This window comes from Schistocerca nitens, chromosome 6, assembly GCF_023898315.1.
Source record: "Schistocerca nitens isolate TAMUIC-IGC-003100 chromosome 6, iqSchNite1.1, whole genome shotgun sequence".
NCBI classification, from domain to species: Eukaryota; Metazoa; Arthropoda; class Insecta; order Orthoptera; family Acrididae; genus Schistocerca; species Schistocerca nitens.
The window spans coordinates 576,895,774-576,914,137 of record NC_064619.1 but is presented as its reverse complement, the minus strand read 5'-3'; the positions used below and the strand labels follow the sequence as shown (position 1 = coordinate 576,914,137).

Sequence of the window (18,364 nt, the reverse complement as noted above, 5' to 3'; positions counted from 1 at the left end):
TTGTAGTTGCTATGAGAAACAAGACGATAAGAATCAGTTCTGGATACGTCATCCATCGAGGCAAAAGAGCATCGCATTCATATGAGATAAGAACTGTCTACGCAGCAGCTAGCCCACATTTTCTCCACTGGCGATCGTGCCAATGAATAACAATAAATATTGCTAGCCATTCAGCCTGCAGTCAGCACACAGTCACGTTTGCTGCTGAAGGGGTGGGCTAGCGGCAGCCGCTAGTGCCTATAATATATACACTCGTCGTTGGATGAAGTTTATAGACATACGTGCCTATCCTCGATTTGTTCTTAAAGACTGCCGCTGCAGCATCTCGAAGTTCGTCGCAACATTTGTGGCACACAGTGTATATAGGTTTTGTTAAAGAAGTGTTGCTTCCTTCAGAGGCACTTTTTTGTCCAGCAATCTCATGGCATTTGTTTAAAATGTATTCTAGGATTTAGCAACACACGGATATTTGCTATACTGCGCTGTAATTCTGTGCATCTGTTTCACGTATTTGGTAAACTGGAGAGACAGCTCTTTTCCTGTTGTGCAACACTATTTCATTAATTTATATAGAGAATAAATATGAGTTAGGAAAGTCGCAAACTCTGGACCGTATGCAGTGTGCAGTACAATAGGAATTCTGCTGGGTCTTGTTACGAGTCAGTTGAGCTGTTTAGCAAACCCGCTACGATGGTACAAATCCAATCTCTGTTGTTCTACGTGGAAGTGAAGCTCTCCATAAAATCAAGAAAGTTAGACAAATAATCTCGCAGAATGGATAACGCATCATTGAATGAAAACTACGAGTAGTAGCCCAGTTAAGCATGAAAGTATGGGTACCACACTTCAGACGGATGTATTAATGAAGAGACTCACTTAAATACAAATGAAAACTAACAGTCATTTCTACAATTTGGTTTATTACCATAAGACGTGAAATAAATGTTTACCCGGTGAATCAAGCACATAAACATTTAATGAGTAGACAAATGGTTCTGATTATGGAGGCTAGGCTTGGTAGGTAGGCACATGAAAGTATAACGTGGAGCTACATCGCGAGTATGACAAATTACTGTGAAAGTGGTGATTTGAAGAAATAATCCCAGAAAACCAAATATGAACACCAATAAATTCGCCAAAGTGGATGTCGGTAGCAACTACCTGGCTTCGTACATTTAAATTGCCCAATTAAATATTGACATAAATTAGTCTCACGTTCCCCTCGGCTTAATGACTGCGTCGTCAGCTCGTGCTTACCACTCTAAATGGCGCGAGAAAGCGGCAGTAACGTTTGGAAGTTCTGATTCCAACTCGACCTCTGTACTCTGCTCTAAGGTGGAGGCACATATCTGCAGTTGCCTAAGCTGAAGTGCATTCTCGACGGCATCCCTGCAGCAAGTGTCCGCGACTTTACTATCTGAGACTTACCTGGATCTGCCAGCATTGGAATCTCGCCAGCCAATGGTAGACGACCTTGCAAGTTCCGAACAATTTTATAAAAAAGTGTAACAGATTCCTACTTTCGTGTACAGTGTCGTCGTTAACCAGTAATGGTGTGGCATGGGGAGTTAGGCACAAAATCTCTCCCACTGCATGACATGGTTGTAGCTCCAGCCAACCAAACAGCTTGCACGTAGACGTGCAAAAGAGCGTGCCTTGTATCGAAATAATTGTGAACGAGAGTCCCTCTCCACATTAAGTCAGTATCTCTTTGTGGTATGACTGTGGGCAGTGACCGATCCAACACTCAAGTTTGGACTGCACACCTGGCTTTCAAACTTTTATCTCTCCAAAAATCATTTTGACACCCCGGTCCTTTTAACTTAAGTTTTAACCAGCTAAACAAATCTCCCAACGCTGCAGAAAATAACAGGCTCCTCTCACTAAAAAAAAAAGAAATGTAAAGTAGTCGTAATTAGCTGTTGTAGTAGTGAATATTGTCTGCAGTTACCATGCAGTTTGAAGGAATCGACTGTATTGACTATTGGGGTGTGCGTATTGCATTATAAAATAGACTGCATGGCAATTTATGCGTAAATGACATGTAACCGTCTGTTTCCTTACTACCTATGCCAAATCTTACATTAACATGAAAAGGTAGTTTCCTGCAAATTGTTATAGGAATCAACTTTCAGACTCCAATCGGCGTTGCAAGCCCATGGGTTGCTTTCTATGGGTGATAATACTGGATATTTTTTCATCTCAGATTCTCCAAGCATATTTATTCTGTTTGTATTCAGTTCCCACGCAATGAACTATTCAGTCAATAGTTGTTTAATATTTAATAATAGATTTCAGGTATTCTAATATAAACCGCTGTGTTGTTATCCTCCAGCTTAGCGCAGAGATAACGGTTTCCTAGTAACCTCCTGTGTACAAAGACAAACCTGTAGTGATAAGTTCTCTCGTTGTGCGAACAACACTTCATCGCGTTTTCCTTTGCGTCTCATGAGCGGTTCCCGAGCTGCATGTCAACTTGCCCTGTATACAGAGACTTGTCGATAGTACAAAATGATTACTAATTAACACCGCGGGAAACAAAATCCAAAGCACGACTAACCAGTACGTGTTTGAGTACGAACTTGGACAGTGGAGCTCACATGTGTTTTAATAGCGAAGATCAAGGGCAAATGAAACAATTTTCTTTTTTACACTAAAAAAAATTCTGCGTTACACCCAGTTTAGCTGGTACTGTATGAATTTTTAGTGCAGAATAACGAAGTTAACTGTGGTCACATGCGAAATGAAAAAGAATGACAGTTAGCAACATTTATATCTAGAAGTTCGTCATAAAGTGTTAGTCATATTTAAAATATGACCTGATAAAACGCTGTCAGGTGAGCTGGGACTCGTCCTGTGTGTTATATTTAGTATTCTACAAGTTAAAGCAAAGAGCGATTCCTTGAGTGTCTGAGGAAGTACTTTCAGACACGACACGTTTCAGGAATCACGTTGCAGAAAGCAAATTGTTCCACTTTACTCCTGAAACCAGAGTTTCTGCTGTATACGTTTAATCTGATACCGACGGATATTAAGACTACAACGAGCATACCAATATTAGCAGGCTAGTGAACTGCTGTCTGTGCACGCTATTTCCATAATACAGTCCGTTATTCAATAGTAGTAGTCATTTATTTTCAAGAGATTAACATAATATTTAACTGTCAAAATGAAGACTGGGCCGTGTTATGACATAGCAGTGATACAGATCAACGTGTCGCTCGGATCTTAAAGTAACAGGCCAGACGAGCATATCTGACAATAGAATAGATGCCAAAGTCGATCGTAACGTTAATCTTGAATGCGACTATCGACTGTATTGTTAACTGCAACGAGCAAAGGTTGTAACGACCAAAGGGCCTAAACTTTCCAGCAAATATAGAACCGACGCCTTTGTCACTAGTTAAGGCTGGTATGTAGGCCTAGCCTTTGGAGGGACAGCTGAGGATAGTTCACACACATCGTGACTATCTGCCCCATGCGCTAGTTTGTGTGTAACATCGAGCGTCTGTTACATTTACCCTATTTCACCTTTCTGTCTCGAAGAAATTTGTATAGTTTTGGACCACCCATAGTGTCGAAAATGTGCTTGCGATTCAGCTGCTATCCACAACGTTCCATGTGGCAGAATCAGAATTTAACCTTCGCAACAAGCGAGGCGAAAACTCATTGCTCTCCAGACAGCATCGTTTCAGACAATGTGCAGAGGCCTTAAGGCTCTGCAATGGAACAGTCATTGCCCACGTGAAGGCTTTGTTTAGAAGCAGAGGAACCAGTGCCTGATTACGATGTAAAAAATTTTGTTGTGGCCCCTCTTCATTTGGGAAGCAAACAGAATGAAAAATTATCGTGAGTTTAGTTCCATGAGTGTTTACTTACAGAAAAACAAAAATAAAGTAATCAGAAAAACGAAGAATTTGTCGCTTTCCAAGCTTTACAATACCTTTTCCATTTCCCTGTCTTCAGTCAAAACTACTGCTACTATTTCTCACTTTTTGCATAGATGTCCGGAGGATTTATTAAAGGTTTGGCTATAGAAGCCAAAAGGTAAATGCTTGTCGAAATTCAGAATAATTTTTAACTGTTTCTTAATGCTATTTGTTACTAGGTGTTTGGATTGTATTGTATAAATAATTTTTTTTTAAAGTGCTGGGACGTATACTTGGTCTATTACTGATTCTCTTTATATATATATATATATATATATATATATATATATATATATATATATATATATATTGCTGCTACCTCTACATTCTTTGTATACTTCGACAAACTTCTTAATATCAGTTTTGTCTTGCATTATTTTGTCTTGCTACTTTTCTTTCTAGTGTCTCTTTTTTTTTATAATTTGGACACGTTAGAAGCTCTCTTCCAAATGTGGCGTAGTGACTTTGTTCAGCATTAATAAACACATCTTATTACATAGTGAGCCATATGCTCTTCCCTTTCTCCTGACACTTTCTAGATTAGTTTTAGGAAGATATCTGTGAGATACACACTTTATTTTTGTATTTCAGACATTTTTGTCGATGTATATTGTTCTACTTACGTCGTCATGAATTTTTTCAGCGTTAGTACTCAAGATACCTTCTCTCCGCCGAAAGAGGTGAGCCTTCTATTAGATTTCCCAAAGTGTTATCATAGCTTTGAGTAGTTTCGTTAACACCTAGAACCGTATTTTATATTGCTGGGGATCCCGTGTGTTGCTTAAAGTGGCATCACTAAACTGTAGCAGTGTTTCGACGAAGAACCTCTTATTATTGAAAAGAGACTTTACACATTTATTACATAGGGAAACCGTGACTCAGCATGTTTCATGTTTACTGTGTTTGTGAAAGATGTCGGTTAGTTTATTTTTATTTATTCATCACTATTTGCCTTTAACTTGCCGTCTAAAGGCTAAGACAAGTCAAATTCAAATCTGCTTGCAACTGTACATTTTCTTTGGTAAATATCATATAAATAACCAGACATTATGTTCATAGTGGGTACTACATCAAGAAATTTAATTAAAGATGGCGTTTTTCGCTTCTGTTTTTATTTTATTGATAGACAACTAGTAATTTTCTAAATAAAAGAAAGAACACTACATAGTCTCCACGAACATCAACACAGTGACGTGAATGTACCTTAGGATAGTTTCATGCAGTAGAAAAATTTCCATATGCTTTGAAATAGCAAAGTCTTTAAATTTGCGAGTTCTATCCGTTGTTGTTAATCCACATGCTGTCTCCTTCGAAAAGTTGACATTTTAATAATGTGCAAAATTTGCGAAGATATTACCTTGACCAGAGTAAGGCTAAGTATGGGCTAGTAATTTAAAAAAAAACCGTGACTAAATTTACGTGCGTGTTTGAGCAAAGTTAAAGTTTTGCAGAATTAACGGCACTCAATAAAACTATAACTGTTCTTTAAGGAGGTAACAATAGAAGAGAATAGAACAGTTCTGTTACCGAAGCTGATCAGAGGTGAACCTCTTGCGAAACTTCAAATCCATCGCTCAGGTTACGCTGCTGCTTTCTTGTTCTAATTTCCTAAAGCTAATCTAAAATTTAATGTATAGCTTGAAAGCGGCGTGTTCCCTTCAGGAGGAGGTTGAGGTAATTACTCATTATCGAAGATTGCTTTTACTGCAGTTTGCAGAATTACGTTACTGTTAGCTATAAGCCGATCGCGATCTAGTCTACCTAAATTAAGTTTACATTGATGTGTTAATCTATTGATATTTGTCTCTGGATCTTCAGCCGACGTTTAACGGTCTTCCTGACGTTTCACCGACACGAGCGGCTGTCATTGTCAGCTTCAGCCTCCTTTGTTGGTGACAGACCGGAATCGAATCTGCCTCCGGATTTTACATGTAGGCTACCTGTTGTTCCAACGCCTGAACCACTGTGGTTGCCCCTGATTGATACATCGTTCGCTGCAGCACAGGAATTCGGGATCCGTTTACCTTGAAGATTTCTTTTTACTCGTCAAAACTGTTTTCATATTTGTAAATTTCTATGACTTGCCTGAACAAACAGTTTCCCTACAGCGAGAACCTAATGTTCGAGAATTTTATTATGTGGTCGGTGCCTCACAGCGCATGATCTGCCAGGACAGATTTCTCCATCTGTCCCAGCCTGCATTACAGTTTGTTTGATGACCCTAGTGTTGATGGACCGTCAAGACATGGCAGCGTAAACTTTTCCACGTGTACACGGTATGTGGTAGAGTCCAGACGTTCCGAATTGGTCCCTTGTGTCGTTGATCTAATTACTCGGCTTATAAAAAATATTTACGCTGTGTTCGTGCAATATACGGCCGATTCTATCAGTCACCCTGGGTACGAACTGCAGAAAGATTGTATCTGATATTTCTTTGTTTCGCATCATTTCACCGGATATTAGGAATCATGACATTTCTTATACAACTGATGGAGTACCGATTGCCGCTGAGATAGCATTTCTTGGACGCTACATGCAACGTGCTGTTTGAGACCGACCACATTATAAAAATCGGCGACACGGAGATCCTTCTGTGGAGAAGACCTACCGTACACACAGGTTAAGGAAAGCCAAAGAAGTCACGATCATGACAAAAATTTCGATAAGAGAGGGGTAAGCCACAAAGTCAATGGATCTTGGATTCCTGTGCTGCAGCGAACGACTGTTGATGGGGCAAACAACTGGGGCTCTTTATTTTTATCATTTAAAACACTAACGTACAGAATTTTCCCTGACAAATACAACTTAACCAGTTCATTTATTACCCACACAATATACAAGTCCAACACAATCTGACTGATGTGACAAATGGCTTCAAATAATTAACACAAAAGAATGGCCGTGATTCGGAAGAAATTCTAACAATAACCCACACTTTTAATAAGTCACTTTATTCACAGAAAACCTTCATAACACGAACTACAACAATTACAGCAAGCCGCAACTACAACCAGCCAAATAGAGGGACTCTAACTACTATGAGGCATGTGGTTGGCAAAAGAAAGATTTTGTTGAAGAGGAATGTATTTAGCTGATTTTACCAGTTACAAAAATTATATGTCGTCGTTGTCGTCGTCGTCGTCGTCGTCAGTCCTGAGACTGGTTTGATGCAGCTCTCCATGCTACTCTATCCTGTGCAAGCTTCATCTCCCAGTACCTACTGCAGCCTACATCCTTCTGAATCTGCTTAGTGTATTCATCCCTTGGTCTCCCTCTACGATTTTTACCCTCCACGCTGCCCTCCAATACTAAATTTGTGATCCCTTGATACCTCGGAACATGTCCTACCAACCGATCCCTTCTTCTAGTCAAGTTGTGCCACACACTTCTCTTCTCCCCAATCCTATTCAATATCTCCTCATTACTTATGTGATCTACCCATCTAATCTTCAGCATTTTTCTGTAGCACCACATTTCGAAAGCTTCTATTCTCTTCTTGTCCAAACTATGTATCGTCCATGTTTCACTTCCATACATGGCTACACTCCATACAAATACTTTCAGAAACGACTTCCTGACACTTAAATCTATACTCGATGTTAACAAATTTCTCTTCTTCAGAAACGCTTTCCTTGCCGTTGCCAGTCTACATTTTATATCCTCTCTACTTCGACCATCAGTTATTTTGCTTCCCAAATAGCAAAACTCCTTTACTACTTCAAGTGTCTCATTTCCTAGTGTAATTCTCTCAGCATCACCCGACTTAATTCGACTACATTCCATTATCCTCGTTTCGCTTTTGTTGATGTTCATCTTATATCCTCCCTTCAAGACACTGTCCATTCCGTTCAACTGCTCTTCCAAGTCCTTTGCTGTCTCTGACAGAATTACAATGTCATCGGCGAACCTCAAAGTTTTTATTTCTTCTCCATGGATTTTAATACCTACTCCGAATTTTTATTTTGTTTCCTTTACTGCTTGGTCAATATACAGATTGAATAACATCGGGGAGAGGCTACAACCCTGTCTTACTCCCTTCCCAACCACTGCTTCCCTTTCATGCCTCTCGACTCTTATAACTGCCATCTGGTTTCTGTACAAATTGTAAATAGCCTTTCGCTCCCCGTATTTTACCCCTGCCACCTTTAGAATTTGAAAGACAGTATTCCAGTCAACATTGTCAAGAGCTTTCTCTAAGTCTACAAATGTTAGAAATGTAGGTTTGCTTTTCCTTAATCTATTTTCTAAGATAAGTCGTAGGGTCGGTATTGCCTCATGTGTTCCAACATTTCTGCGGAATCCAAACTGATCTTCCCCGAGATCGGCTTCTACCAGTTTTTCCATTCGTCTGTAAAGAATTCGCGTTAGCATTTTGCAGCTGTGGCTTATTAAACTGATAGTTCGGTAATTTTCACATCTGTCAACACCTGCTTTCTTTGGGATTGGAATTATTATATTCTTCTTGAAGTCTGAGGGTATTTCGCCTGTCTCATACATCTTGCTCACCAGTTGGTAGAGTTCTGTCAGGACTGGCTCTCCCAAGGCTGTCAGTAGTTCCAATGGAATGTTGTCTACTCCCGGGGCCTTGTTTCGACTCAGGTCTTTCAGTGCTCTGTCAAACTCTTCGCGTAGTATCGTGTCTCCCATTTCATCTTCATCTACATCTTCTTCAGTTTCCATAATGTTGTCCTCAAGTACATCGCCCTCGTATAGACCCTCGATATACTCCTTCCACCTTTCTGCTTTCCCTTATTTGCTTAGACTGGGTTTCCATATGTGTTCTTGATATTCATACAAGTGGCTCTCTTTTCTCCGAAGGTCTCTTTAATTTTCCTGTAGGAAGTATCTATGTTACCCCTAGTGAGATAAGCCTCTACATCCTTACATTTGTCCTCTAGCCATCCCTGCTTAGCCATTTTGCACGTCCTGTCGATATCATTTTGAGAAGTTTGTATCCCCTTTTACCTGCTTCATTTACTGCGTTTTTATATTTTCGCCTTTCATCAGTTAAATTCAATATTTCTTCTGTTACCCAAGGATTTCTACTAGCCATCGTCTTTTTACCTACTTGATCCTCTGTTGCCTTCACTACTTCATCCCTCAGAGCTACCCATTATTCTTCTACTGTATTTCTTTCCCCCATTCCTGTCAATTGTTCCCTTATGCTCTCCCTGAAACTCTGTACAACCTCTGGTTTAGTCAGTTTATCTAGGTCCCATCTCCTTAAGTTCCCACCTTTATGCAGTTTCTTCAGTTTTAATCTACAAAAATTACATCTGCATTACCAACTACATCCAACCTCATGTTGCAATGCATGTCCTACAAACACTGAGTCTCCACAAAAGAAAATCATGTTCAAACCCTTCTCTGTCCGCTTGCTAACAACCAGTCTGTCCAACCACGGATTCTCTTCCCGAGAGCGCAGAGCGCTATCAGCTATATTAATACAGTCTATATGCTTCCGACATACAAACAGGCTACTTACAAAGTAGCAAAAGCTGAACCACAGCGGTAATGACGAGGGGAAAAGCCGTCAGACGTTACACGACAGATACAATAGAGCATAATCTCCGGCAACAGTGTCGACTCCAGTCCGCCCCCAGCAATGAATGGTGAATCTTTGACAGCATCAGCCACTCATGGTGGCGCAACGACAGGAAAATCGTTAACGTCGGCAGAAGATCCCTAGACGCAAATACGTCAACTAGTGTTCACAAAAGGCTTAGCAATGCAGCTTTACGTTGCGTTCATCATTTCTAATGTCAGCGTCACACTCGCACCACTGTACCGCATTTTTGATTACGTTTAATAAGGTGGTTTGTGTGTTTTGCAAAATATGTTAAAATATGTTGTGTCCAGATAGTCTGTAAGCTAGTGGGGATTAATCGTGTTGGTAAAATGAAATTTATACTTTTGTTCTAAGAGTGGTAACACGTGTGATGCTGCAGGCGACGGCCAGGAGGACCACCACGCCGGGGAGTGCGCGCTGCTAGCGGAGTGGGGGGTGCGTCCGCCGGCAGAGGGCGGCTGGCCGCGGCCGGTGGTTCGCGCCTGCGCCGCCGTGCGCTGCCTGGCGCTGCCCGCGTCCGACCAGAGGCTGCTGGCCACGCTGCAGGCGCACCAACACCCGCGCTACCGCCATGAGGTACTGCGTCCAGTCTCGCGCCTTCACAAAGAAAGGCTCAGCGACGTAGCTCACATTATAAATTAGAGTTGCTGAATGAAGACTATTGTCGTACATCCAACACAGTTAAGACACTCACTGCTATGACAGTCACTAACATCCAGTACACACTCTCGCCGCCCAGGTGACTAGAAAGCCGGCCGCCTCTTAAATCACACGCGACGATAGAATATTTTAGGTTTCCTTTAATCTACGTTTATGGTCACAAACTTTTTGTTAACAGATTACCGGTTTCGGTCGATAATGACAATCAGATCTGCAGCAAAAATGGTGAAATACCATAAATATACTCGCAGATTGTCTACAGCTTAAAAACAATACGTAGACCATAATGAAAGTACTACTGACAAATATATGCATTTGTGCGCTTTTAAGTATGAAGAGGCACACCTGTTTTATAAAAACATCCTAATGTACTGCAGCCATAGTGGCCTCGTCAAATGTTAAATGCAGAATCAGCACCAGCATCGTCAAATATATATAAATAACATCATATGCACTGGTCATGTCAGTAGCACTACTGTTCAAAACAAGCTGTCGTGCAGTAGCCACGAGCTGTTTGTGTTGTAAGTTCACCAAATGTCGCTAATGTCAGCATACACTAGTTTTCAATAATTAGTTGCACAGCGAAAATAAAGGGGATACAATAGTTGATGTCTGTAATGAGCTTATAACGTATATAAGGCAGCTTGTGATAGAATATTTGTTTTCAATTTTTTTCAACCTAACTTTTATCATTCATACCAAGAGACATGAATTGCAGTTAAATAATTGAGGAAGATCAGTTTGAATTCCGTAAAAATATTGGAACACGTGAGGCACTACTGACCCTACGACATACCTTAGAAAATCGATTAAGGAAAGGCAAACCTACATTTCTAGCATTTGTAGACTTGAAGAAAGCTTTTGACAATGTTGACTGGAATACTCTTTCAAATTCTGAAGGTGGCAGGGGTAAAATTCAGGGAGCGAAAGGCTATTTACAATTTGTACAGAAACCAGATGGCAGTTATGAGTAGAGGGGCATGAAAGCAGTGGTTGGGAAGGGAGTGAGACAGGGTTGTACCCTCTCCCCGATGTTATTCAATCTGTATATTGAGCAAGCAGTAAAGGAAACGAAAGAAAAATTTGGGCTAGGAATTAAAATCCATGGAGAAGAAATTAAAGAACGGGAAGAAGAAATAAAAACTTTAAGCTTTGCTGACTGCATTGTAATTCTGTCAAGAGACAGCAAAGGACCTGTAAGAGCAGCTGAACGGAGTGTACAGTGTCTTGAAGGAGCATATAAGATCAACATCAACAAAAGCAAAACGAGGATAGTGGAATGTAGTCGAATTGAATCGGGTGATACTGAGGGAATTAGATTAGGAAATGACACTTACAGTAGTAAAGTTTTGCTATTTGGGGAGCAGAATAACTGATGATCGAAGCAGAGAGGATATAAAATGTAGACTGCCAACGGCACGTCAAGCGTATCTGAAGAAGAGAAATTTGTTGACAGAGTATCGATTTGTCAGGAAGTCGTTTCTGAAAGTATTTCTATGGAGAGTAGCCATGTATGGAAGTGAAACGTGGACGATAAATAGTTTGGACAAGAAGAGAATAGAACCTTTAGAAATGTGTGGTACAGAAGAATGCTGAAGATTAGATGGGTAGATCACATAACAAATGAGGAGGTATTGAATAGAATTAGGGAGAAGAGAGATTTGTGACACAACTTGACTAGAAGAAGGGATCCGTTGGTGAGACATGTTCTGAGGCATCAAGGGATCACCAGTTTAGTATTGGAGGGCAGCGTGGAGGTAAAAATCGTAGAGGGAGACAGAGATGAATACACTAAGCAGATTCAGGACGACGTAGGTTGAAGTAGGTACTAAGAGACGAAGCTTGCACAGGATAGAGTAGATGGAGAGCTCCATCAAAGCAGTTTCTGGACTGAAGACCACAACAACGCATTAGCAAACAGAGGTTAAAAATGACATAAGCGGAAACATATATGTTAGGAAATTATTTACAAATGCGCCATTAATTAGCTGTACTCGCTAAAGTTGATCTCCCTCTCCAGCTGGAAGCTGCCACAGTCTCTCTCTGGCGTCCCTGCTACCACTGGAGGTGCACATATCAGATACGTCGATGCAGCGCCACGCCAAAGACTGGAGTAACCATGTGAGATGAGTGGGTACTCTGGCTGATTGGACCTTAATAGACAACTACTACTTGAAGCCAGTGTGTGGTGCTGTGGACAAGTCGTCAGTGCATTGGTGGGGCCATGCATGGTGCAATGCCCACGCTGGGTTTTGTGCGTCAGTGTGGATGGCTCAGGTATTGATTGTGTATGGGGTGGTTTCTGTAGCCAACGGATGGACAACCTCAGTGAAGAGAAGGCAGTTCGGAACAGCCAATGAAGACCACCACCAGCAGCAGCAGCAGCAGCAGCTTGGAGTAAGAGAGCTGCCGCAAAGACGAAGCAGGAAGCTCGGGGCAGCGCAGAGAGACAGCCTATTGTAAGGGTATCCGAGGCTGGTGGTGACTGATTGTCAACATCGGACACATTTCTGGCCAGAGCATCAGATGATCTTTGGCGTCTCTGTTCCAGGGAACACAGCACAACTGGGAGTGAAGAGCTGATAGCTGTCGATTGTTTTGGGGTATGACAATTATAGGAAACCTCTGTGGCAGTGCAGGTTTTTAGTGCATACAATTGAGTCAGGAATGGCCTACTGAAATAGTCTATTCATTTAATTTGTGAAGCACGAGAAGGCCGCCATTCTGCCCAGTGCTTTCAGTTGAAAAGGTTCTACTTGGTCAATGTGTCTAGAGCGATTTTATTTGCCATTGCTGTTGAATTTCTTTGTCCTGTTCATGCCTTCTGCGTGCATCTGAGTGTACATACCGTAGGTTTTACAGCAGATGTTCTCTCTTTTGTATTGCCTGTCTAGAACTGAGGTGTCACCTATGGTTGGTGCATTTAGGATTCGGTTTATAGGTAAGATGTTTTATTTTATTGTGTATTCTCCTTTTTACTATGGTTTCTTCGTGTTATTTCGTACCCCCTTTTACTGAAAGGCTTCTCTGTTAATTGTGTGATGGTGTTATTTTAGTATACGAATCTGTGCCTTCTTTATTGTAGAGTTGATTCCAGTGGGGCAAGTTGTTTAATGGTTTATTATCTTGTATTATGTCGTACTTGATATTTTGTTAATCTGAGCCTTGAGTTCTTGGGTTGTTTACTATTTATAGGCTCTGGGCTTTTTAGACTTAACAACAAATTGAATTACATTTTGTTAAGAGTTCATATCCACACAAGCCCCACGCACATTCCACTTCTGTCGTGCCACGAAAATTGTCATCTTTCCATCCTGCTCCTTGTGCTCCCTTCTGTGGAATCCTGACCTGACTTCAGAAAAACATGTCCGGATTTTATTGGAAAGTACTAAGAGTCAATATTTTTTAAAATATGCGTGTCTTCCATTATTTGGATTTTGTGTCAATCCTTATGACGATAAGCACTACCTTTATTACATAATTTACATAGTGTCTGTTGGGGGAGATACAACACTTCTCTCCATTTTCCAACACATCAGCAATGTAAAGATCAATATCACAAAACCATCAAATGCTGACATGTCTACATTCACTATTATACAGGGCTACACTCCAGACAAATACCTCCAGAAAAGACTACCTAAAACTTAAATCTATATTCGATGTTAATAAATTTCTCTTCTTCAGAAATGCTTTTCTTGCCATTACCGGTTAACGTTTTGTATCCTCTCTACTTCGGCCACCATCAGTTACTTTGCTGCCCAAATAGCAAAAACTCATCTATATTTAGTGTATCTCTTATTAATCTGACACCTTCTCTAACCTTTTACACAATTAGCTGCAAATAGTTTTTCTTGCTGTTTTAACTTCGGTTCACAACAAGCTTGTTTTGGCATTTGTGCCAGTGTCAAGTGTTCCTATTTGACATTACATTTATAATGCATTTTATTCTACATCTGTCCCAGTACTATGAGATTCTTATACTTCCGTCTAGATAGTGACGTGCATAAAACATTTTGGAAAGTAATTTGATTTATTAACCGCATTGTTAATATATATCATATATTTACCTTCCTTAGAAATTTCGGGTTACTTTTTGACAGTTGTGAAACGACGGATTGTTCAATTTATGCATTGAAGTAAATAAGTGAATTACATCTTAGGTAGTCAGATTTTTTGCCGGAAATATTTTGCATTATGTACACATACGATCTTAATATGTCTATTTTTGGTTCTTTTTCTATTGTGTCAAAGTTTTCCACTCAATTTATATGTTTGAGGTCTATTTGTTCTTTTAGGATCTCTTCATATACCTGTATGTTTGTATAAATTTCTAATTCTTCCAAAATGTTCATGATTTGATCTTTTGGTTTCCTATGTAGAATTTTCAAAGTATTTTCTATTGTGTTCACTTTGTGATTTTTAATTCTTAAGTGTAGGTAAAAACTTGATTGGTTGCTTTTGCAGTATCTGGTGTGTTCCTTAAATCTTACACTGAAACGTTGTACTATGTGTCCAATGTAGAAGCTATTGCTGTCATCACAGGAAATTTTTGTATACAACTGGATTAGAAGAGATCGCGTTTTCTTGATATCAGCGTTGTAAGTTGTTGTTAGTTAAAAATGCTAGTTGTATTTCCGTGTTTTTTAACAATTCGTTTATTTTGTGTGATATGTTGCTTATATATGTTGTTGGTGCATATATCGGTTTGGCTTTGGTATTATCATCTCTTTTAATGTTAAGTCTTCATGTATGTTGTCTGATTTAGGGTTACTACGATCTGGTAAATTTTGAGTACCACATATGGGTCGAAATTATTTTTTGTGATATTTATTACAATGTTGAATCTGTTTTACTGCTTTTTCTACCAGCAGCAAATTTAAGATTCTATTGATCATTGATTTAAAGTATGCGTATTTATGTGACCTGGGATGGAATGAATTCTTATTGATGATGATATCTGTAGTTCTAAGTTTTCTGTAAATTTAAAATTTGGTCTGGTAATTGTAGTTGCTTATTTTTAGGTCTAAGAAATTGATGGATTTGTTGCTTTGTGCTCATAATATAAATTTCACTTTTGTATGCAGATTGTTTAATTGCTGGTGAATTGTTTGTATATCATTGTCTTCATTTAATAGTAGTAAAGTATCATTTACATACCAGTAGTAAATAATTTTGTTGGGAATGGGGAACTGGAGGTAAAAAGTTTTCTTCTCGTGCACTGAGAAACGTGCCTGCAGTAGTACCTGCTATCCAAATTCTCATTGCTACCCCATATTTGTGTATTTTCTTATCAAATTCAAAGTATTCATGTGATGATGAGTTACAGTAATTTCATGCTTTCATAAGTGTCGACAGGGGTTTCCTTTCTATGTCTGAGGAGGTTGTCCCTTATCATTTCAATCCTCTCGGCTAATGGTATATTCGTGTACTAATTTATTATATTGAAATAAATGAACTTTCCTGCTTCGGAGATTTCTTTACTTTTTATTTTATGGGCTAGTTTCAGAGTTTTTCATAACATTTTCTATTGTATGTGTAGTTCATTCAATAATGTGTTAAGCTTTTTACTTACGTTGTATGTCGGGCAGTCTATGTAATTTATTTTTGGACAGACTGGGACATTGTAGTTGTGTACTTTGCCTGGCTGTGCCTTATTGTAAATAACTGCGGCTACTTCTACAGGGTAATCAATCGTTAACGCAATCGCTTTCACAGCTAACTTCTGGCTGGGTAGGCGAGCTATGGTGCACACTGTGTGTGTTATAGGTCCGAAAGAAATATAGTATGGTTTGTCGCGCCAGTTATTTGTTACATAAAAACATAAATACTTATAAATAAAAGTAAATCACTCATGTTTTATAATCAAGGAGATGCTGGAAGTCTCCCCTCCGTTGTTCAGTCATTTCTGATATCTAGTTAGGAAACTGCTCTTTACACTCTGTTCCCTATGAGAAATGGCAGGAATATCTTGACGAATGTTAGTTTTAAGTTCATCTAAAGTGTGTGGATTTGATTTCCACACTTTCTCTTTTAATGCCCCCCAAAGATAAAAATCGCTGAGTGTTACATTGGGGAAAAAGAGGCCACTTGTTGTTAGTTATCAATATACTTTGAAACACGTCATGTGAATTTCCTGTAATAAGAAGTTGGCTGTATGTGCCGTCGCAGAGCCCTGCTGAAAAGTCGCAAAGCACATTCTCTTTCAGTTAATTGGCCAAAAAGGTCGCAAAGTGTTTCACACATACCTCGCTGTTGTTTCCTGGAAAAAAATATTCTCTAATCGCTAGTAGTACAATACACTATTTCTTTATCATGCAAGGGTGCCTCGTGTATTAACGCTTTTAAAAACTCGTGTAACGGTTATTTTATGATTTATCTTTTCCAGTTAGGGAAAACCATAATTCGTCCGAAAAGTTAGTTAGGTGAGGGTCAATTGCTCCCATGCCCCTGTTTCACATTTCGTTCACAAAACCGCAACCTTTTTGATTAGTCACCCTGTTTAAGTCGTTGCACTGTAGTTGTTTTATCGGGTTGTAACTTCAGCAACTTTGCAACAGTTTGAAAAGAGCCACAGGAAATTGCAATTTGTTTAGAAACATGTCCATCTGATTTTCTAAGATATCTTACCAAAGCAGGCCCAAAGTTATTGAGAGTTTTTCTGCGAGTAATGTACATGGTTGTCCGTTTCCTGTGAAGAAAAATCCTCATTTCACAAAATTTATCAATCGATGAAACTCATTCCGATTAGGTACCTGAATAACCTGTTCACAGCACGTGCTGATTCTGCACGAGCACTCTTTAGCTAATCGAGCACTCTTTAGCTAATCGAGCACTCTTTAGCTAATCGAGCACTCTTTAGCTAATCGAGCACTCTTTAGCTAATCGAGCACTCTTTAGCTAATCGAGCACTCTTTAGCTAATCGAGCACTCTTTAGCTAAACCGAGCACTCTTTAGCTAAACCGAGCACTCTTTAGCTAAACCGAGCACTCTTTAGCTAAACCGAGCACTCTTTAGCTAAACCGAGCACTCTTTAGCTAAACCGAGCACTCTTTAGCTAAACCGAGCACTCTTTAGCTAAACCGAGCACTCTTTAGCTAAACCGAGCACTCTTTAGCTAATCGAGCACTCTTTAGCTAATCGAGCACTCTTTAGCTAATCGAGCACTCTTTAGCTAATCGAGCACTCTTTAGCTAATCGAGCACTCTTTAGCTAATCGAGCACTCTTTAGCTAATCGAGCACTCTTTAGCTAATCGAGCACTCTTTAGCTAATCGAGCACTCTTTAGCTAATCGAGCACTCTTTAGCTAATCGAGCACTCTTTAGCTAATCGAGCACTCTATAGCTAATCGAGCACTCTTTGTTCAATACACTGTATTCCGTTGTCTGACACACACACATACTATCTACACGCAAGCCTCGCGGTGGAGGGGAAGTATACTCTGCACCAGCTAGCTGGTTGCCGGCGGGACAAAAAAAAAAATGCCCGGTAGGTGGTTGCGCTAAGGATTAATCGCTCTGTAGTGTATCACTGATACAGTGAGCTGCGTTTCTCACGATCTGCCCCTGCCGGAGGCCTGTGAGTGAAGGTGGTGCCGGCAGACGGAGCTGCTGTCGCGGCTGTGTGGGGGGCGGGTGGCCCCGGAGCGCCTGCGTGCGGCGGGGCGCGCGGCGCGCGTGCTGGACACGAACGCGTTCGAGACGCCGCTGGACGGCAGCCGGCGGCCGGAGGCGCTGTCGGGGCGGCTGCGCGGCCTCTACCCGCTGGCCGCCATGATGAACCACGCGTGCTCGCCCAACACGACGCACGGCTACGACGCGCAGCACGCCATGGTGGTGCGCGCCGCCGTCGACGTGGCCCCCGGCCAGGAGCTCACCACGTCGTACGCGCCGCTGATGTGGGGCACTGCCGCGCGGCGCGCACACCTGCTGGACACAAAGGGCTTCCTCTGCCGCTGCGACCGCTGCCGCGACCCCCAGGTACCGTCTGCTTGCTCCCATCTCTTTCAGAACGGTAAAGCAGTCAGCTTACTGGACAAAACTTAGTCACTCCTTAGGGGGAGGTTTACTGTCTTTGGCCCGGAAAAAGCATGTTCATCGAGAATTATGTCTCGTGATATGTCATAGATATCAATGTCAAATTTGGTCAAAATGTTCATTGATGTTCCCTCTAAAGACTGGAATTTTTTCGTCCGGAAATGTCGA

At 40.7% G+C, this 18,364-nt stretch overlaps 1 protein-coding gene across 4 annotated transcripts in view; it reads left to right on the top strand.

Annotated features, from left to right (window-relative positions):
• Nucleotides 1-18,364, top strand: part of LOC126263681 (SET domain-containing protein SmydA-8-like) — a 215,195-nt gene that overhangs the window by 65,821 nt on the left and 131,010 nt on the right. For 3 of the 4 annotated variants that reach the window (XM_049960803.1, XM_049960805.1, XM_049960802.1), the window contains exons 3-4: nucleotides 9,878-10,074; nucleotides 17,762-18,139. In XM_049960803.1, coding sequence (XP_049816760.1) covers nucleotides 9,878-10,074; nucleotides 17,762-18,139 — 575 coding nt within the window. The remainder of the gene's footprint in view (nucleotides 1-9,877; nucleotides 10,075-17,761; nucleotides 18,140-18,364) is intronic. The other variant, XM_049960806.1, reaches the window with a different exon arrangement.